General features: G+C 40.8%; 1 protein-coding gene across 1 annotated transcript in view; it reads right to left on the bottom strand.

Annotated features, from left to right (window-relative positions):
- Positions 1-23,330, bottom strand: part of eys (eyes shut homolog) — a 313,091-nt gene that overhangs the window by 73,268 nt on the left and 216,493 nt on the right. Inside the window, 2 exon segments of the mRNA XM_066660060.1 lie at positions 499-649; positions 12,429-12,584. Of these exon segments, the coding sequence (XP_066516157.1) occupies positions 499-649; positions 12,429-12,584 (307 nt within the window).

The following is a 23,330-nucleotide window of genomic DNA, read 5'->3' as shown; positions in this document are numbered from 1 at the left end:
AAGTTATATAATATAAAGTTAAATAATATATATATATATATATATATATATATATATATATATATATATATATATATATATTTATGTAATGGGCCGTAACAGGTGAATTCATCTACTATAAATAAACAGTAGGTAGTATTTTACCTCAATATTACAGTTTCTAAATCATTGTGAAGCTCCAACAACCTGCAATAAAAAGACTAGAGCCCCTGTCATTGCTTCTCCAGGCTCAGCACTGCAGAAACTGCACTATGTAACCTTTGAAGGTGGGCCTTTGAAGGAAACCAGGATACCCCCCCCCCAATTGTAAAAATAAGTGTTTTGGACTGTGTGAGAAGGCTAGAGTCCCACCAGTTATACTCAGAAATGCCATGGAAAATAAGCTACTTCTCCAAACATAACAAACACTAATTTTGTAGTTAATGAACAAAAAAAAATATGTATACAGCTAGTCCTAATAAAATGCTTAATATTCTTAAGGTAACCCTCAGCACTCACCTCACTGTTATTGGCATCACTGTGTTATCTGCAATGTCCTGTCCGGCAACAACACTCAAAATGTGGATTCCACTGCAACCCAATCTGGCAACCGGGTGCCTGTCTTGGAGGAACACATGAAGGAAACGATCTCCAAAATTCTGCTCGCGGCCTAAAAACAGAAACATGACCATGATTTTATTAAATCTTTATTAGATTAAATTTTATTTATAATGACATTAAGACATTATTGTAAGATACATAACAAACACTCAACAGAGATTTGTGGACACTCCTAATGAGTCAGTCCAACTACTTTAAGATGAACCCACGGCTGACAATGTTCAACTGCATCCATGTCTTATATAATCTCCAGAGTATGGGTGAGGACAGTAGGATGCTCTTTAGGAACTGTACATGAGCCTAAGCTGGCCATACCCAATGCCAAATGTTGGCTAGAGGGGTATTAAACACCCAGCATTGGGCTGAGTAACAGTGGAAGTGATGGCTGTAGCCCTATTCAATACTTATGACACAAGCTGGAGTCTTTAATCTTAAAAATCATCTAATGTACCTCTTTAGAAGGAGTGTAGAAGTTGTTAATGCATAGAAAATGCTATTAATGCAATTAATTTATAAAAAAAAATGTCAGAAGAGCAGGTGTCCACAAGCATTTGGCAATATAGTGTACCATCAGCCTCCAGCAATAATCTTGGCAGGTTCTAGTTAAAGTCCCAAGGAGCTAAAGTAATGGCTCAGCATTCGGCTTGGAAAGAATGAATGGATGTTAATGGCCACCAATTAATATTGTGTCATTTCCATAATGTGTTGGATATTTGTACGCATTCAGTTCCTTTCTTTTTTCCAGTGAGCATCTTCTTCTGAGGGGGGCTTAACACAGGGGCTTTCAAGGTGTAGTCCATATTGTGTCCTCAGTATTGTACCTCACAAAGCCAGTAAAGTGATCAACAAGTTACTTACCATGGCTTTAACTCTTAAACATCAGTTCAAAAACCCTGTCGTTACTAAATTAGACCTTGCTTTTGTTACTGCTGGCAATAATGACTTTTACAAGTCAAGAAAAATTTGGAGGCAGGCAAATAAGGGTCCAGAAGAGGGCTAGAAAAACACTCCACACAATAGTTAATCCTCGAAATGCATGAGCAACCATCACAAAAACAACACAAGCTATTCCCTTCATAAGAAAAAGAGAATATACACAAGCAAGGGCCAAAGAGCAGTCTGAAACTAAAGCTGCGGAGGGTCCAAAGCCAAAGCCCTGCAGCCACACACGGTCAAGGCCAAGAGTGTGTGTAATTCTGCCCTTTTCTGGTTAACTAACGACGTCCTTGGTTTTGACCACTTGCTTAGAAATGCACAAGTGTTCACAAAAGATCCCTAAGCAACTTCACATCCCAGTTCCTTTTGAATCTTTAAAAAGTTATGATCATATTTTGTACCATTGCAATGGAACGAGCAGGAACAAGGTTGGTCCACTGCTCTGGGCTCGACACCAGCAGTTTGAGTGTAATTATGTGGGATGAGAAGCCTGGGAATTCAGTTGTTGTGGCTGTGTGTTATTGCCCACAGGTGTGAGTGTGTGTGATGCCCTGTGAGGGACTACTCCAGTGTGTGTTCCTGCCTTGCGCCCAATGAATTCAGGCACACTGATCAGGATGGTCAATGGGAGGTACCACTTACACTTCTAACAAACAAAGATTCCTCAACAGTTCTTAGGAATCTTAGTGGGGAAACTTTAAATTATATGAAGGTCTTTGACTTTTTAGGGTCTAATGCAGTTCTAATAGTAAGGTCTCCCCCAATCACACAGTGATACCAAGCTATACATCACCTCTTTTCACACATCTGCTTACACACCAAGTGTTCAACACACTTGAAGGAGAACACCAACTTCCCAATTGTGTTATGTAGCAAAATCAATGAGCTGCTGCTTCCAAAACAATATAAAACAATGTAGTAAAAAAGCTTGAATTACGCTCCATATACATTTTATATCAAAAGAGATATGACAGTTTCGTCTGTCTAGCCTTCTTCACTTGAATTGAATGTTTTTTAAAAGAACAACATGAGCTTCAGCATCACTCAGAAGGACATTTGCTGATGAGCTGACTCAACCTTGACACTTGTAAATTATATTGACAGTAATATCTTGGGATTGATGCCAAACCCCACACAAATGATGCCTTCAAATGGTGTTTGTGAAGTCAGCAGCCAGCCATAATCTATCCCTGGGGAGAAAGTGTGTGTGTGTGTCATTTCCAAAGGTTTATGACCTTCATTATGTAACCTAATGGTCAATATGATCTTTTATTGCCAATATTTGTTTCTATTGGTTTTCCAGTCAATAGTTTGGAAGAAGAAAATGTCAGATAATTGGCAAGGCAAAATATCTTCTTCGGGTTCAAGACACTTTGATGACTGTGAAGTGATGGGCTTCAAAAATGATGAGCTCATCTGTTACACACTCAGGCTCAGTCTAGAACTGATGCTGACCAATGCTTGTGCCTAAGATCATATGACTTTTCAAATTGTATCTATATAGAAAAGCAATAAATTAACAAGAGAGGGCTGCAGAATTTTAAGCTGTAGTGTATGTTAATGTAAAAAGCTATTTTTGAATCCAGTTTATATTAAGTGACTATTACTGCATACACAGTAATAATACTAGTAAAAAATGTATTTACAGGTCATGCATTCATTATTACACATAGAACATGGTAGTACAGCTAATGTAATGTAAATTCCTCCTTGGCCTCAACTTAAATTGGTGTTAGTAAAGTTGTAATTACATGTATCTATAGTGTATCTACCAAGATAAACTTGAATTACAAAAGGAATAAAAAACTATAGTTGAGGCATAGGTTGCTGTACTATAATCATCAACTGTGAATGCACAAAATGTAGCTACACTGTTGTAGCTTCTACTGTTCATGTGTTACTACGCTGTTGTTGGTTCAGTCTTGATTGTGATGATATATTGTCATTCATTAAGCATTAATAAAATATTCGAGCTAGGTTACGGATATGCCTGGATTTCCAAAAGCGTTCCGGAAACTGCTCAGGCAATAAAAAAGCAAAACAGAGCGATGTGCTGCGGCCTGTTGAGATCCATCGCCGCTCTGAAGCACCCACCTGTCACCTTCCCTTTGCGGTGGCGCGATTTGAAAACAATTACATTTCCTCCAGGACAGCTGCTCCCCCAGAAACTCCACTATCATTTCTTCTCCATTTTTCTTTTTCTTCTCGCTTGCGGGACAAGGAAATGACGAATTACTCCTCATTGTCCCAATGGCCCCGTTACCCTGCGCCGGGCCTAACGGAGCGTTCGTCCTTTTTGTCAGCAGCCGTCACCTGTTCTCCCGCTCCACCTCCTCCACTCGCTCCTCGCACAGCTCCCCCAGCCTGAGGAAGACAGACGCAGCCCTGAGGGAGTCCGGGGCTCTGCTTACACCAAGGTGGAGTAGATGTTTTTAGAATGCAGCTAAGCCTTGATGTTGTACTCAGCTTGAGTTCAGATCTTTTTGTTTGGGTTGGTTCATGCTTGTGTTTGTAAGTGACTCATCAGTCTTCAGTGTGAAGTACTGTTTGTGTCTGTATTTTTGAGTTTCACAGAAAAAACCGAAGCTTTTCAATACCTCTTCAAGCAATTACCCCGCCCCCCCTCCTTCGGCCAATTGCCGAAGCCACTCATAAGCTACGACTCCCCATTTACATGATTCCTTCAAGATATGTGAGGACAGCCACTGTTTCTTTTCAAACAACTGCTAAATCATTGATACCAGACACGTGTGGAGGAGAGCATTTCTGCTCAAATCTGTTGTTAATCTACAGCATTATCAAACACCAAATGGACACTGCCCCAGGGCTAATGCTCCATTCTAACAATGAAGTGGGTCACTACAGGAACCTCGAACAACACAATGGTGAAAAACACAAACAATAAACAAAGCTAACGCAAGTATATACATTAAAACAACCTCGAACCACAATCGTACACATAAAAAAAAAAAACTCTAAACAACTGAGAAAGAACACCAATGCATCATGAGATACATAATGCCACCTGCCACTGTCTGCTTCTGCTTCGTCTAACTGCTCAGTGTGTCATTCACTGAGATCAACAGAATATAATCTTACAGAAGCTGTGAGGGGTCCAATAAAAATGTTAGGTACCAGGTTGCCACATTAAAAAACAAATCCTATTCCTCCACCAGGTCTGTGTAGTCGCTCTATAGCAACTAATTAAGTTTTTATTTGAAGCTTGCCCAATATTTCCACTTAAAAAGGCAACAATTTTTGTTGATTGCATGTTACTGTACTGTAAAAATGAAGACATGTAGCACTGCAGTATAGGAAATTGTATGTTTATGGTTTGTTTAGTACAATATATACACAACTGTGAATATGATATTACATTCAGTTTCAACTGGTGCTTCTCTTGGTATCCTAGCAACCCCCTCTGCAGCATTAAAACAACTGTTCAGATATTTTCCAGTTATTGCCTGCACATAGAGTTCAATAGTAATTAAAAGCTCCACCTTCCCAACCCAATCAGGCTTCACCATGACAACATAAACAAAGCATTGTTGATAGCGTAGCAATAGTGAAAAACTCAGGTTCCCTACTCCCTCATTAATAATGTGCTACATAGAAGGCACTATTTAGTTCACTAAGTAGCACTAGAAGCACTAGTGAATCCACATTCCGCTCATGTAGTGAACTGTAATGTTTACTATAAATTACGAGGAAGCTGTAATGCCCTCAAAATCTTGCTCGAACATGATTTAATGATATGGACACTCTGAGAAAAATGCCCTAAATATTAAATAGTGCCTTAAAAACACAAATAGGGAGCCATTTTGGACACAAACTCAGTTCAAATACACTGGAAAGAGCCTGGATTTGGACACCCCTGCAGATGATGCTATGATGTGGCTGGCTACTATAGTCTATAATCTGGAGAATACACACATGTGACATTTGCACAATGAGCACATCCATGGCAGGTCAATGTTACCAAAACAAAACTGATACTGACTGATGCTACACCAGAGGGGGCACCCAAGAGTTCTAAAGCTTGTGGAACCTGACTTGACCCACGGGCAACAGCCTCGTAAGGTGAAGCTGACCAAATATCATTATTTAATGTTGACCAAGTGCTATAAATAACGAAAGGGCAGGGGCCCCATGGGGTCAATCAGTGCACACGCCTGCTCAGCAACATCTTGCGTAGGTGATGGGCCTCCTGTTATGGATCAAGATGTAATGATGCTTCCAATTCAGTATATTGTTTCCTGTGATAAATGTGAATTCATGCACAGCTACTTTTTGAACACTATCACAGCTCAACACACTTGAAGGAGATCACTAACTAACTGTTGCCTAATAGACCAAAGTGTTAGTTAGCAATGCATTCTTTCAGAAGATTTATTCCACTTTTGACTGGACACAATGATTCCCTGATTATCCTGTTCCTCCAGGGGCTATAGTTGCTGTTGCTGTGCAACACATTTCTCTGATAGGATAGCAACCTTTCAAGTGGCGTAACTGCAAAAAAAAATTGGTCCCATTATCAAGAGACAGCAAATTTGATCCCTGGTGATGTCACAGCCATCCGGGCTGCTAGATCTCCTCAAGCACATTTTACAATGCCATTAAAATGAAATTGCATGCAATACATGGGCAATTTTAGATACTGCAACACTTGTAATTATTTTTGGATCAAGACCACTACTCTAATTCATCCCTAAGGTAATGGATGGAGCTCCATTACTTTGGCGATCACAGTTCTACTGCTCAGTAAACCCTCTAGGCCACAATAGGCCTGGTCATAGTAACCTTAAGCTCACATGCAGCTGTTCCACACTCCCCCATTGAAACCATACAAACCGTGTCTGGCTGGAACATCTGTGTCCAGAATTCACTTGAAAGCAGGGGAATTCACTGACTGTAAGGGATGCCTACAAACCTTTGGATCCATAGTGTAGCTCCTTCAGTACCAAAACTATTAGACACACTATCCTTATATTTTATGAGTAGTAATGGACAGAAACCCCATCAGTGTGAGCTGTAATGCAAAGCGGGCTTGTCATTTCAGTGGATAAAAAAGAAGCGAGGTACATTGTCTTTCTAATTATAAAGTTCGACTGAAACAGTCACCAACCCTTTTTTCATCTCTCCTCACCGTCAAAAAGGAATGAAATAATGCATTAGACATAATGACTGTCTGCTTCTGAATGGACTGCTCTCATCCACAGAATTTGACGGGAAAGTATTTTTATGCAATGTCCTATTAGTGTGAATAACTTTCCACTGAGTGCTAAATACAGTAGATTTGACCTGTCAATCAATTTTAATTTAACTTCAAACAACCTGACATGAGGCGAGGGCTAATAAAGCTACTCCTATATACTCCTATTTAAACTCCTAATGACAACTGACAAAGAGAAATAATTATTAATAAACGAAGTGGCACAGTGGCGCAACTTGTAGTGTCGCTGTCACATGGCTCCAGGGTCCTGAGGTTTGTCGGTTCAAGCCCCACTCCGGGTTACTGACTGTGAAGAGTTTGTGGTGTTAGGAGTGAGTGTGAAAGTGTGAGTGTGTGTCGCCCTGCGAAAAACTGGAGCCCCCTCCAGGGTGTGTTCCCATCCTGCGCCCAGTGATTCCGGGTAGGCTCCAAACCCACTGCGACCCTGAACTGGATAAACGGTTACAGACAATGAATGAATGAATATTTAATAAATATTTTCCCAGTATGTATTGTGTCATAAATGGTTGCTACACAAATGTCAACGCCAATGGCAACTTGACTTAATTCCTATCTTGATATAACATCATCCAACTGGTATAAAACCAACTTCATTCTAAGGTAACACCTTCTACAGTCTGACTTAACACCTAAATCAAGTTGATATTAACGTCTACATCAAGCTGATATAACACCAACGTCGGACACAAAAGCGTTAGTGAGGTTAGGGACTGATGTTGGATGATAAACACCACTCCAGCTCATCCTAAAGGTATCCAACACTCCACTCTAAAGATGAGAGTTACATTGTCCCAAGATACAATGGGGGCTTTATACCCCTCTAGCAGACTTTTTTGGAAACCTACATATGCCCTTGGTTTCTGAAAAAACACTGCATGGCAGAACTCTTTCCTTCATTCATCCTCTTCATTACTGTTCACCAACGAGAGCAGCTGAAGACAGCTATGACCAAAGTGGGAAATAATAACAAGACAACCAGAGGAACAATTTTCATTTCTTTTTTTCTCCCTCCGTCTTCCCCCTGACTGCTAATCTATAAAGGAAATTCATGACAGCTAGTGACAGGAGATAAACACTGTCAGATAGCCAATGGCAGGTGAGGTGTGCCAGCAGCGGCTAATCTGACATGTTGGAGTTTTTAAAAAAATGAATTTGCTAACTTGACATCAAGAGCAATCTCATTCTGATAACATGAGCCAATGCCGGCCCAGCTGCAGCATCCCAGTTTCAGCTCATAGAAGCCACTCTTTCTGGCTAACGGCTCATTTAAATGTCAGGTTACATGACATAGGTACAGGTTACTGGAGCAGTTTTTACTGCGAAGGCTGTGGGATGCATTTTACTCCTTTGAGCCTGGCTAAAAATATAGGCCAAAGCTACTAATTTGTACATACTGTGTTGCTTGATGAGGAGAAAAATGCTTACCCCCTGCTTGCCATATTAGCATATTTTATTGTAGGATCTAATGGAAATTTGTAAGCATGTAAGACTCTGCTTCTGTGGCTGAATCTCTGTGAGTTATTCATAAATAGATTATATACAAGCTTCAGTAATCCTGTTATTTCCCTTGTGTGTTGTTTTAGTGTGTAAGATACCCCCCAAAGTTTACAAGATGGAACATATTCTTGGATGTTTTATCACATCTACCTAAATTATTTCTCTGATTCGGCTTAAAGTTTAATACAATATTTCACCTTGTCTGAAACTGGTGGTGATCAGTGAGAGATGTTTCCATGCCACAGTCAAGCCAAGGCTGACCCACAAACGTCACTCTACACCCTACATAGGGCACAGTGTCAGTCATGAAATAAGAGTTTCTGCACTCATGTATTGCGTTTTATTTCTGTAAGGTTTATGTTTTCCTGTTGAATTAGTGTCTATTAACTCTCTTGTTGCAATATTATTAGTTTTATTATCTGTGATGTGCACTATGTAGGGAATATGGTACTATTTGGGCTCCTCTCTACTGACTTTTAAAATAATGATGCAAAAAAATGGGCCAGGGATCGATACTTTTACTTCTTTAATTTTAATGTTTAAATGGGGATTACATTTTGAAACAAAAAAACTATTTAAACATCATTTTTATTTGTGTTTTTGAGTTAGGAGCAAGTACCTAACATGGCCGCTACTATACACAACAAAGTCACCTGCAACCCATGGATAGTATGGTCATGGCTATCATTGCATTTAGTGCTAGCGGGAGGTTGGGAGAAAGGGTCACCCTACTTATCCACACAGAGCAAGGCTTAGTGAGCTCTCAACATGAACAGTGCCTACATTCTACTCCACCTTTTTTGAATATTTTCCATAATACAGGGTCTTTAACATGTTTTTGAAGACGACTTTAAGAGACTTCTTTTCAGGAGCTCAGCCCACCTCGACTCGCCTCTTCTACAGCAAGAAAATAGCGTTCATTATTCAATTGCCTGCTTGATAACGACGAGGTAAACAGAGCAATTACAGCTCCACAACAAGCTTTCTACCAGTTACTGATTACTCATTTTCTTCTCAAGAGTTCTGCCTTTGAATTTTGGAAGAGGAAGTATCATTGAGAGTCCTGTTTCATAGTTTCTTAGGAAACGGTGGCAACAGGGTCAGTGTTTTGTTTTCTTTCACTTCACGTCTGTAAACACAAGCACAAACACTAGACATCTTTTGACATCTTACTCATACAAGATACATCCAAAGGCTTTCTGGGTACAGTTTCTAATGTGTTTTCAGCTACTTTAAGATGCACTCACTGCTGACACTGGTGTCCAACTGCAGGCCCACTGTTTGTTTAAAGCAATACTAGGTAAGGTTTGAGGGTCCACCTACAGTTGCAGAGTGTAATTTACAGTTCAATCAAGAGGGAGGGTTTCCAACTATCCTCCAAATGCTATAGTGCAGTTTCTGCAGGGCTGCGCTTGGAGGAGCAACAACATAGACTCTATTCTCCCTGTTACAGGTCAGTAGAGCCTTCCCTGTAGAGGCTGTTACTGTAGTACAGGGGGACTCCCTTATTCAAATCCAGAACACTCAGAAGAAATGTTGGATCAGCAGGTATTTGAACAATATTTGCCAATATAGTGTTGCACACATAGGATGTGGTAGTACTACAAGCTGATTGGCTGAGACATACTTGAAACATTTTAATTTATTATACACTGAGATTTAGAAGCAGTGTAATTGTGAGCATGTTATTAAAGAAACATTGTTAATCACTTCATAAGCAGCCTTTACTTATTCAATTTCTACCATTTTTCTTTTCCTTTAGCACCCTTATGGGATTTTCATTATTATGTTAGTGCCAAGCAAATTATGATGCTATAACAGAAACGCGCACACACATCTATACACACACATTATAACACAGACATCAGAGGCTTGTAACAGATATTCAAGTAAGACAATTCTCTTCCTGACATAGCTCACACAGGCCATACAGGCTCTCTCGGGGCTGCCACTGTAATTGAGGAGCATCATTTAAAGAGACTTGCCAATTAGCTAACAGGATCCCCCTTCACATTAAAGCCAAGCCACATCAGATAGCCTTGTTTGGGCTGATTGATTGCACTCTGAGACATTCTGTGTGTCATTAACATGTCCAGAGTGACTTCCTTCCTAATCAGATGAAGCTATAGGCAGTACATGTCTGAGTAATTTAGTGCAGAATATTGCTGTTAGGCTCAGAGCTTCATAACTCAAGCTCATAACTCAGTTCTATATGAGTGTGTTGAAATGTGTAGCATAATACAGCACAAGTATGACTGTCCTGCTTCCTATTCTATGACCATTTTTTAATTGAGCCATGCTGTGATTAGTGAATGACAGCAATAAGGAATTGGCAGTGGTATATAACCAACAGCAAGCAATAGTGAATAAAAATGTATTATAATAATATAACCCTGACTAATATATACCTTTATATCTTTGTTTATACTGTAAATTAAGTGAAAATGATACACTGTTTGGTGTTAATCTGACATTAGCCATCATAGTGGGCTGTTTAACTGGATTATCTGGCAGCTGACAGCATCCAAAATGCACCACGAATGTGGCTTTGAATGATAAAATTCATACTACACGGTGCTTGCTACAGAGTGTATGTATATCTCTTTGTAGCATAACTGTATGTAGGAGTAAATATCTGTAGCTTGGGTCCATCAGTATTTCAGTGTACATTAACATCAGAGATGAAGAATTTTTTCCATTTTGTAAACTGCTAACATTGTGTTGTTACGGGTTTAAAAATACGCCCACAGTTGGATTCTGTTCTTAGTGCTGGATTATTGTATTCTATTGTTTTTATGACATTCATATTATTACACAGCTTAGTAACAACACTGCAGCTGGGAAGTAGAATAACTTTGTTATTTAAAATGCACTAAATGTCAAAATTACCAAAAAAAAGGTTGTAAAATTTTTGTATTACTATTTAATATCACAGTTCATGTTACATTTAAATACACAGAAGAATTTCTGACATACCCTTGGCTGTTTTTTTTTTCAAAAGAAGGTCCATTGTTTTGTGTTTTACCAGCCTTCAAACCAAGACTATGTGCCGTCTCTTGTAATAATGAGTGTTAACATGTAAAAAGAGGCCAGCATGCTCACAGAGCACCTCGGCAGATTTTCACATTTCTCCAGCCCAGTCCTTTTCTAACCCCATCACCACTCAGGTGGCCATAGAAACGTATAGTTCATTAAGAGCATGTCAGTGGCTATGAAATAAGAGTTCTGCACAAAATGAATGTGCTTAATGAATGTCATCTGTGTTGACCTTCTCGGCCACACATTGTTGAGATCTCTGAACAGGTTTCTATGGCAAAATTAGATCAGCTTACAAGCCCTGGCTGAAGTGTAAGGGGGTGGGGTTGGGGTGGGCAGCACAAAAATGAGGGCTTCTCAATACTCAGAAATTTCTTGAGGAAGCCTGGAGATTCCTGAACACTGTAGAGGAGGAAAGATTGACCTTAAACATGAGATAAAGAGGAGGCAATACCGAGGACATTTTGTTGAAAGTTACTGACACCTGGAAGCTCCAAGGGAGGGCTCCATTAGTGTGTGTTTACATGCACATGAATAATAAGATTGTTATTTGGTGTTTGACAGTTTGTGTGACACTAAATTACACAAAATGGCGTCAGGTGACAATTTCAGTGTTGAAAATTCATCCAGCCAAAACACTACAATTACTTCCTTGTATTCACATTCATTCATGTTCATTTTTATCAGCTCTATTGACCATAACGGTGCACTTTGAAGTTCTACAATTACAGAATGTAATCTGTATGTTGCTCTGCATACTTTGTTAGCCCCTTTTCACCCTGTTCTTCAGTGGTCAAGACCCCCAGAGAGCAGGTATTTTGTGGGTGGTGGATCACACTCAGAGCTGCAGTGACACTGATGTGGTGGTTGTGTGTTGGTGTGTGTTGCACTGCTATGAGTGGATCAGACACAGCAGGGCTGTTGGAGTTATTTTTTTTAAGCACTTAGTGTCACATCTGGACTGAGATTAGTCTATCCAACCTTTAGTAAACATAATTGTGGCATATTTTATTTTAATTGTAGATGTTAATATTGTATATATTGCATACACTTTTTAAAATTATTGGCAATGACTAAAAACTTGATTTCAAACTTGAAAACACAGAAAAACTGGACTGGAACTCACTGTAAAGTAGTGTTCCATGGGCTGCCTTCGTTTTCACAGTGAGGTAAATGGAAACCATGTCACTGGCAGGAGCCTCAAAGCTGGAATCCAGAGAAGTGAGGGGCTGGAGCTCCAGGAATGAAGAACCACCGAATGAAGGGAAGAATACAGATGTATCTGAAAACAAACAATAAAAAGAAGAGGAAAAATGGTGAATAAACAAATGCAAATCAAATATTTACATCTCCCATCATGCGTGCTATTGTTTTATGCTGACTTTGTTCTGCTGGTGAAAAATGTAGGTTGGGGCTCTACTGCTGACATCCTGGAAATTACATCCCATGTTCGGTCTAGGCACCAATGCACACGCCAACACACATTTTTACTTTTCCTTTAGCATACAAACAGAACACATGCCCTAGTTAAATCTGTTATTAGTTCTTTTTAAACCACAGTAAGCAGAAAGAAAGCTAATACAGTATCTGTATTACTGTTATCACACATTTGTTTGTGATGAGGGAGGTTTTTGTGTGAACGGGCTGTTGGTTATAAAAGCACACTTTTTAATGAAAATCAGTGTTTATTAAATATTCACAGCCAAGAAAAATATTTCCCATCATCAACTAACACTTGTCTTGTTGCCAGAGCTTGAGAAAGTGTTCATCATCAGAAAATAACAAACAAGAACAAGAAACAAATACTGACAAAGTGATTATGGACATATTAATAGAGCTGGAGAATTAAGAAGTGTGAAAGAAAATATGAATATGAACAAATCTATCAATAAATAGATCGTTTTATAACATAAAAAAGTATTTCACAGCTCAATTTATTCATTTCTAGGACAGTTTCCTTTGCTCTATTTTGGCCCGACTAAGCCTTACCTACTAAACCCTAAAATAAAATTATAAAATATTACTCTTGGAGAAAGTGGAGCTGTGGAGCAGTGCAACTGAGTTCTTTCAAGGTTTTGTTTTCTATTATTTTACATTCTAATCATAAAAATACTATTATTCAAGGTTTTTGAAAACTCCTTCAATAGCTCCATAGGAAACAATTAACAAATAGAATAGGAACTGTACATGAGCCTAGATTGGGGCCACAGAGCAGTAGAACCTGGGCCTCTAGAGTGATACAGCTCCATCCAGTATATTTGTGATATGTTGTAGTGGTGTGTGATCCAGAAATAGCCATTCAACACCAGTACCTGCCCTTCTAAAGGCTCTTGTGGCAGAAAGCCATCGATTTCTCAAAGCAATGTAGCAACATAGTGCATAAATATGGGAAACTACCAGTTCAAATCTTAGTTTTTATAAGAATCAATGGGCAGGCATGTGGCCAGATGAGCTTTTGACAATGTTTAAAGGAACAATGAATTTATATAAAGCTTTCCTATTAAATACTTTAAAAATACCCTAAATATTGAGCCCCCCCCCGAGTTGGACTATAATCAAACACACACTTATCTCTGCTGATCTGATCTTGTTTTTCTGTTTACTGGACCAGCCCTACCCCTATCCTGCTGTTTATTCTACCCCATGAAAGCAAGGCATATCTCCAGCAGCAGCTGTGTGCTGGTTGAGGACTGTGAGAGACAGCTGGCACCCCCAGAGAAGAAGCCAAAAGGACCCCCCCACCCCACCTCCTACATCAAGACTTGCATGAAGATCCTCTTATCTCCCTGAAGGATGACACATCCATGTGACTTTTTGGGGGAGGGCTGGAGGGGGGTCCTTTGGGGGGGCTCCTCTATGGCAGTTATGATCTGTTAGCTTTTACACAAAGGGCAATGTATTCAGAGTCATCCTGCTGCTCTATCGGGAGGAGTCACAGGGTTCAGAGCCAAGCGTGGAGACTTTTCCCCATCTCCGGCATCCTAACTATTATGGCTGAGTCAGCCCAAGACATGAGCAGGAAGTCCACAGCACTTTACTGCAGAGCTGTGTCCCCGTCCGTACAGATAAAAGATGGATAGGAGGCAGAAACAAGAACAATAAAAAAGGCCAAAATAATACAAACAGTTACTGTAGTGGTAAAGATATATGTCCTTAGGGTCCATTCATTCTGTGGTACATTTATCTTGTAATGTTCAGACAATACCAAAGGCAGCTAGCGTTTAAACAAAACAAAACAAACAACTAAAAAAATCTTATTTACTGTGTATTATTAACTGGCTAACAAATAAAATAAATGTAGCACATTATAATAATTCAAAGAACTTTGATTTTGAAATCAAGAGATGGAACGGGACAGGGGCTCCACCGTGCAGCGCTGTAATACAAACACATTCTACCAATAAAGTGACACTCTGTGTGAGAAACAGAATAAAATGAAGACTAAATAGAATATTAAAACATGAACCTATTCTAAAAGTCAGTGATTATCCACAGGCTGGGTGCATAAATAATTCTTATGTTTTAAATGCAAACCTAGGGGTTACAGAGGACAGGGGAGCTGACGAAATTCATTTGAATCTTTTTGTGATCCACATTTAAGCAGCCTTCATAGAGATAGGAACAATGTAAAATTGATAAAGACCTACTGAAAAATGGGCTCTTGTCATTTTTATTGCTTTCAAATGTTTCAAATTTTTACTTTCTCATGTGAGTGACAGGAACCTAAAGACATTTTACGATTTTCCATTTGTTTACTCATATATTTGTATTTCTAAATGAAAATTCTTTAATCAGCCATTCCCTAAACACCCCAAATGTAAACAAAAATCCTTTTCTAAATGATTCATTCATTCGTTCATTGTCTGTAAGCGCAGTTCAGGGTCACAGGGTCCTTAAGCTGAATTTATATCTTTGCATTATACATTGTAGGCTACGCAAGAGCCATACGTCGTTGCGAGCGTTTATACTTCTGCGCTGGCATCTGTGTCTCTCCGCAGTTACACCACCAGACCACTAGGGCTGAGTCTCAAACATCTTCCTCTACACTACGTCATACACAATGCAGTGGTGCAGTAGAATTACTTTTATAAATCTTAAAAGTGCACTATTTAGGGAGTAATTTGTAGGTTGTTGGAACAGAGCAGAGTTTACATGAGATGCCAGGATAGATTCAACTAATTCAAAGCCAGTATGGTCCTGCTTCTGAGTTATTTATTTAATTTTTTTACCAGAAAAATCCATATTTTTCCTTTGTTCAAACTTTATATTCATCCCTGATGTCCATACCTTGTTTGAGGAATGAATTTGGAATGAACCCTCGCTATGAATTTGCTGCTGTCTGCATCTCTGTGTGTGGGGGAGAGAAGTTCATGTTTCTGTACTTCCTCGGCTCAATTTAAAAAATGTCCGTCAGACTACTGACCAATCACAGTGCTCTGCGTTGACGGCATGTGTTATTACATTTCTAGAGCGGTGTGCACCAGGCTACGCCGTAGGCTGGGCGCAAGGCGGGAACACACCCTGGAGGGGGCGCCAGTCCTTTGCAGGGTAACACATGCCCATATTCACTCACACACTCAGACCCATGAACACTATTGAGCTACCAATCCATCTACCAATCTGTGGTTTTGGAGTGTGAGAAGAAACCAGAGCACCTAGAGGAAACCCACACAGACACCGAGAAAACACATCAAACTATTTTCTAAAATAGAATTCTAAATTCCGATTAAATATTAGAAAAAAGAAGAAAATATCAGAGTATGGGAATTATTATTTAAAAAAGAGAGAGTTCACTTTCACTTCCCGCTACCCATGTAACAAAGTTAATTCAAAGTACCTGCTTCATAAACATGACAATACGTCAAAAAATGACTGGGAAGCATTTCATCTGGATGATGGAACATGTCTGTGAAAATTTGGTTGCGTTCAGCATTAGCGAGGTTAGCTACTTACTCAAGGGAATTCAGTTCTACTGCTCCTCCACCCAGTGCTGGTGGGTTTTTTACCATCCTTGCCAATGCTTGGCATTAAGCATGGCAACCTAAACTCATGTCCTGAGCATATCATTTCTTTTCTATGGAGATTTTCCTGGCTGCGTTTGTACAGCCGAACATCTGTGTCAGTACTGGGAGGACCTTAAAGCAGCTGAATTTACAAAACGTTTGGACATTGCGTATATCCTCATGAGGCACATCTGTGAAATTACTTTCTGGAGACAAATTGTTTATGCCCTGTACAACACAATCACGTGCAGAGCCACTCTGGATATGTGCAGCCCCTTAACACAATGGATGGTGATGGTAGGAAGTGTGGAGATGAAAAGAGAATGATGAATATGCAAGGCTGAGATGCTCCCTCCCTGCTTGTTATGGATGCTGGTTAGACAATGTTCTGACTGCATACAATCCATCACCTCGGAAATAACGAGATCGAAAGCAGAACCTCTTTTCTGGCTTCCTGAGAAGACAATGCAACGCCTTGGTGACCCTTTGCCCTTCAGAATCGCCATCAATATGATACAGCGTGAGATCTAATAACATATATAGTGATTAATGGATCCTAACCACATTACAATAATCTATTACTGCTGTATTGTACTGAACTGCAAACAAACATTTGTAGACACCTACTCATCCGTTTTTTTTCTGAAATCAAGAGTGGTAACATGTAGTTTGCTTTAAGAGGGCACATTGCTGGCCTTTAAATCCCTCTAACCAATGCTTGGTACAAAGCATGGTCACTCTAGACGCATGTGCAGCTGCTCCAGAGGATCCCATTTCATTTCATTTTTTAATGTAGATAAAAAAAATGAAGTATGGTCTCTAAATCATAATACCTGCTTTTATTGGATGTGATCGAGGAGGTATTTTTATCCTGTGATTGGCTACCAAGCAGTGACAAACAAAACAAGATGGATGACGTCCTTTATTCAGTGTGATGGATCTGTATACACTGGGATCTAAAGGATTGCTGCAGAGCTGACTCTGTGGATGAAATGTAGATCTGTCCTGGGGTTTCAGACAGACATCTGACACACAATAAATACGCCATTTTGTCTTAAATACCTGCCTGTGCTTGTCTGTCAATGGTACTCCAGGCTTAGCACTGCAGAAACTGCACTATGGAATGTTTGGAAGAGGGTTGGAAACTACATCCACCCCCCCCCCCCGCCCCCCTCATATAAACACACTGCATCACCTCCCTCTTAATTTCAGGACAGTGTACTGATCATGGAGTTGTAATACAGTGGCTATAGACCACAGTGGGTGGGTGGGTGAGTTGAATAGCAACAGTGGAATAGGGACAGTTTAAGCTGCTGGCTGTGGTCCTAGCAGCCCCTCCAGAGGTTGACCTGACAATATGAACAATGACGGCTGTCCCACCGGACTGGGGGCACATTTATGAAGAGTGAAGATGGCGGTAATGAGCCGTTCCAGGAGGTCGTGATCAATATGTGAGTGAGTTGGAATAATTTCCTGCTCCAGTGGTCTGCTGGCTGAGGCTGGAGTGGGGCCAAGTCCCACCCCCATCACTGCACCTCCAATCACTGCTCCGACTGTGAGGCTTAAACGCTCCACAAACTTTAAGCTTGGCCTATGACCTGCTGAGTCACATTAGATGAACACTCTTTATCAAAAGGTGAAGGTTTACCAGATCTTATCTACCTAATTGGCCAATTCATTTTACATTAAAAACTGGACGGAAGCACCATAATGTACTGCACACAATCCACACATAACTGCAACATTTAAAGGCAATGTTCAGGAGTGTAATCAAACAACACCTTTAAGAAAATTCAGATGATGTTTCCTCATCATTTGCTAGCTTTCTAGTCTTTTTGGGCACTGAAATTTGGTCTAATGTGTTTACAAAGCCCCAGTGTCTGTCTCAGTCCGGTATGCTAGGCTTTCTCTCTCTATCATGGCAACATAGAGAACTTCAATCGTTTAAAAACTTGAAATAAAATGAGGATATTGCTCTCTTCCTGCTCCATAGGTGGGTAACATTGATTTATTTTTGCTGTTTCGATGCACTTAATTTGGAAATGTCTCCAAACTGAGGAGAAGGCTAACTGCGTTACCGAAAGTGCTACGAAACTAAACAACACGAGTTACAAATGAGTTTCTTTAGTAATTCAAACAGTCAATAAAAATTTAGACAAGTTAAACTTCATCCACGTACAAACAACAGTCATTCTTCCCCCCTCAAACCCACCGTTCCACCTTAAGAGACATTTCGTTTCTGAATATAAACAACTAGAGAACTGGGTTTACCAACAATCGCAGACGTTCCCTTTAATGTGGAACTGGACAGTTTGAAAACAGCTGCAGAATAAAAAACCTGAATTCAGTTTTATATCACAGAAAAGTTAGGAGTGAGTGATAATATATGATTGTTGAAGACTTCTGAAGGCATAGGTTGCCTTAAATTTAGCTAAAGTCCAGCAGTGCTCTGATATAGCTGTAGACTAGTGCACAGCTAGCTTAAGAGCACTCCTAGTAGCCTGGTAATGGAACACTGTGCTTGTCCCATTTTGTAGGAGAAGACGTTATCCACTACATCGTGTGTAACTTAGTTCTAAGTATGACACTCGAAAACAATGGGTAGTGGTCAAAAAAATACATGAGATTTATCCTTAAATTTGGAACAGTTGCAGCTAAAGTCTGGGCTGCAGCATAAAACTTGCACAAGAGAGCGTTGGTGAATATGTTCATTTTGTGTTTGGTGTTAAGTTCTTTAATTATTATTACAGCTAGAAGGCAGGGACACAACCTGAAGGGGGCGCCAGTCCATTGCAGGGCATCACACTCATACAGTCGCATAGACACTCACACATATGCACAGTTTAACACTGCCAATCAACCTACCAACATGTGTTTCTGGACCAGGAAACCCACACAGACACAAGAAGAACACACACCTCACAAGAAAATGACCAGAGCTGAAGGTCAAACCCAGGACCCCAAGACCCTGGAGCTCTGTGGCAGCACCTCTGTTCTAATGATAATTAAATCTAGCACCTGACCTCCCTAGTGTTAATGTGGCTGAACGCCATCACAGTCTCACAGAGAGGTTCCAACATGTACTCTCAATACATTTAGCAAAGAAGAACCTGTTACTGAGTCCTAGAACGTTTGGACAAGCAGATGTTCAAAAGCTCTTTGCTGTCTATAATATCATGCAGTCGCATGGACACTGGGCGACAAGACGATGATTCGAGGTGAAGGGCGCTTGACTGGGACAGAATCCTCATTACAGAATGTTGTCAGCACAAACAGCCTTTGGAACTTTTTCGGCATCCTCCAGCTCTCAGAAGTGCTGCCGCCACTGAACTGAGGCCTGGGGAAGTGTCTGAACAAATTACGGAGTCCCAGTATTCGTCCCACACCGGGACAGCGGTCAGACTGATGGAGCCTTTCAAATGGCCGGCGCGATTTGCTCCCACTCAGCAAAAAAATACTGCACACTCCCAGGACTGCTGTTTAAAGGCAGGGAGGGAGGAGAGAGTGGATGGGAAAGCTTTACGAGTGCGATGAACCATGAGATAAGCACAGATACTCTCCTGATGGATAGACGCAGGGAGAGAAAAGCAAACACGACTCACTGGAAGAAGGTCCCGTGATTAAGGGCTTGTATGGAGGAAAAGGCCTGAAAGGGAAACAAATATATATATACACACCCACCAATGAGTACTTACTTTCCCTGTGTGTATATATATATATATATATATATATATATAACATTAATTTCCATTTATTTTATAAACATTCTTTTTAATGCATACTTTTTGGAGATAGATAACATACACAGAAAAAAGGTACGGTAGAAGTACATTATTGGTACAGTTTCACTAAAGGTACAGTGTAAATTACAGGAACATGTAAAATAAAAGAATATATGTATGAAATCAAGTTTAAAATCTACAATTAAAACAGAATAAGGCACAATTATGTTCCCAAACTAAAGGAACTGAAATGTACCCAATGACAGCAAAAGGTACCAACACAGTGAGTTTTTCTGACAGTGCACAGGGGCACTTTGTTGTTCTACAACTGAGTGTAGTCCATCCTTTCATCCTGTTCTTCAAATGGTCACTGACCAACTAATACCTGCTCTGTGGTGGTCCTGTGAGAGTTCTGAATGCTGAAGAACTGGGTGAAAGGGGGCTAAAAAGAATGCAGAGAAACAGATGGACTACAATCTGTAAGTGTGGACCCACAAATGGTCAGAGGACCCACAAACGGACAAAGAAGGTAGAAATTTGATTTCAGGTTCTTTTGGCTACTGAATTTGTACGTACCTCCACAAGGAGAGTAGGATTATTTTTAACCTAAGGAGCTGATTGGCTGTTTCTCATGTTTAGCACAACAAGTTTTCCTATCCATTCACTAACAGCCTCTTCCTACTTGAGACTATGAGGTCTCTTATGTGGAGCGTTTTCCAGGAATGGCTCCCTGCTCCCAGTTAGGCCACCCTTGACTCACTGGGAGGATTCCTTCATCACTGCCATGCATCTAACGCCTCATTAACACAGGTCAAGTTACGTGTGAAAAACTACAGATGACAACATCTGGAGGGACGGCGAGAGATCGGCATTGAAAATTAAATAAATAAAAGATACACGCTTTAAAAAAGTTAATAAATAATAAAGTCACACAGACTGCCCGTGTGATTATGTGATATTTCCCACGGGGGGACGACAAATGAGCCGGACCCCAAATATAGCACCCCCTGCTGCTCTCCCAAGCGCCCGGAGAGACAAATAGCATTTGCGGCAGATTACTTAATTATCTGCAAATTAGCACTTGGAGAATAAATGGCAGAGGTGCTGGTAAAAGGGCGAGGGGAGCGGCTGGTGGATGGGGAGGGCTGAGGGGGAGAGGGAGGGCGGTCTGTGAGTAAGCGGACTACTCTGAGACATTTGAGTCCTCAGCCTTTTGATCAAGTATCGACTTCAGCTCTGTGACACGCCGCTTAAGATGGTGTCAGTCTGGGACCAAAAAACGAAGAAAGAAAAAGGAGACAAAGAAAAACATTGTTTTAAGACGTGTGGACGTGGTTCATTAAGATTTATGAGAAACTAATGCTCCGGATTTCTCACTGCGTTCTCTTTTTGTCATGTGGCCATTGAATAACACAGTCTTCGATGATACAGCTACAATGAAGTAGTCTTTTAACACACACCTTATAACTCCTGAATTCATTCATTCATTCATTGTCTGTAAGCGCTTATCCAGTTCAGGGTCGCGGTGGGTCCAGAGCCTACCTGGAATCATTGGGCGCAAGGCGGGAATACAACCTGGAGTGGGCGCCAGTCCTTCACAGGGCAACACACACACATTCACTCACACACATTCACACACACTTACGGTCACTTTTGAGTCGCCAATCCACCTACCAACGTGTGTTTTTGGACTGTGGGAGGAAACAGGAGCACCCGGAGGAAACCCACGCGGACACAGCGAGAACACACCACACTCCTCACAGACAGTCACCCGGAGGAAACCCACGCGGACACAGCGAGAACACACCACACTCCTCACAGACAGTCACCCGGAGGAAACCCACGCAGACACATGGAGAACACACCAACTCCTCAGAGACAGTCACCGGAGGAAACCCATGCGGACACAGGAAACTCCTGAATTCATTAAGATTTATTAAGGTCTTAGTTGTTCAACTGTCCACACACAGCTTGTGGAGTCTCCATAGAAATGCATGAACTGAAAGGGGGTGCTATGAAGCAGCTGGGTTTAAAGGTATTGTGCACAATGCCATTGACATCCAAAACCATAATCATAATCATCAATATTCAGTCCCTAAATGGTTATGCGACTAATGTTTATGTACCTGAATGCAATCAAGTCCTCACAGAAATGTTCAGGCATCTAGTGTACACTTCTTAGGACAGTAAAGTCTCTTACTGCAGCAAATGAGGGACAAACTTGAGGGAACTCACAGGATGATGACTCAGAGACTGAACCCAGGACCTACAGTTTTATATTAATGTTCTCAATACTAGCCCCATCACTGGATTGATATCTTGACCCCCATCAATGCCTTAGCTGTATGAAGCAGGAGTGCTGTGTCATAATGCTTTATTTGAGGCTCTGTGCTCTTTTTGGAGTTTCTGAAGCTTAACACACCTATAAACGACAACATAATCCATAATACACTTTCTGCATCTTTCATGAACCAATATGTGTCCGTGGAAACACGACAAATGGTTCAGAATTACGTACGCGAACTAGAACCATTCCGTTCCTCATTGGCGGGAAAGTGCTGTGCCAAGCAAGCTCAACAGAGAGGGCCTCAGTTAACAGACGTAGCAGATCTGGTCCGTTAGCATTCTCCTCCAAGCGTGTTAAGCTCTATAGTGGGGTTGTGTTAACAGCATTTGGAAGTGGCAGTTAGCTTCACACATCTTGGAGTCCCAGTGCATGCCCTTGTTCTCCCAGCTTGACAGTGTGTGTGATAGACAAGGGTGTATACCTTTGTATGTGATTGTACAAGTACATAAAGAGGGTGTCTGTCATGTATAACCAAGGCCAGGAGCGGTAATGAACAGACCAGTACAGGAAGGTCCAGCGGGGCCTGAACTTAAAAATGTTTTTTTCCTTCTCACATAAAGTAAAGAAAATTCCATTCCGGAGATGCAAACTTTTTGCTCCAGCAGTTATGACATATACCCTTTCACCTACTGGAAGCTGGTGGGTGCCAACAAATTCTGTGAAATCCCCCAGAAACCAAAGCTGGGCAGTTTCCCTCAGAGGAAAAGCACAATATATACTTTACTAATGCCCTGACACAAAGCCCGGCCGGTGGTATTAGTCTTAAGGCGGAGAGGAGGACTCCCAGAGGAGGCCGGGATCCCAGCAAGTTGCAGAAAATTCCTGAAGAGCAGAAACAAAGCCCTTTTATCTTCATGACAGCTTGACATTAGGCGCGGCTGCTGACATCAAACTTTTCCTTGCGCCCAAATTTCACACACATTTCACCATCTGGAACAACAATCCACCAAACTCTG

Source organism: Hoplias malabaricus, chromosome 2 (genome assembly GCF_029633855.1).
Source record: "Hoplias malabaricus isolate fHopMal1 chromosome 2, fHopMal1.hap1, whole genome shotgun sequence".
NCBI lineage: Eukaryota > Metazoa > Chordata > Actinopteri > Characiformes > Erythrinidae > Hoplias > Hoplias malabaricus.
The sequence above is the reverse complement of the archived record's forward strand: the minus strand, read 5'-3'. Positions and strand labels throughout refer to the sequence as shown.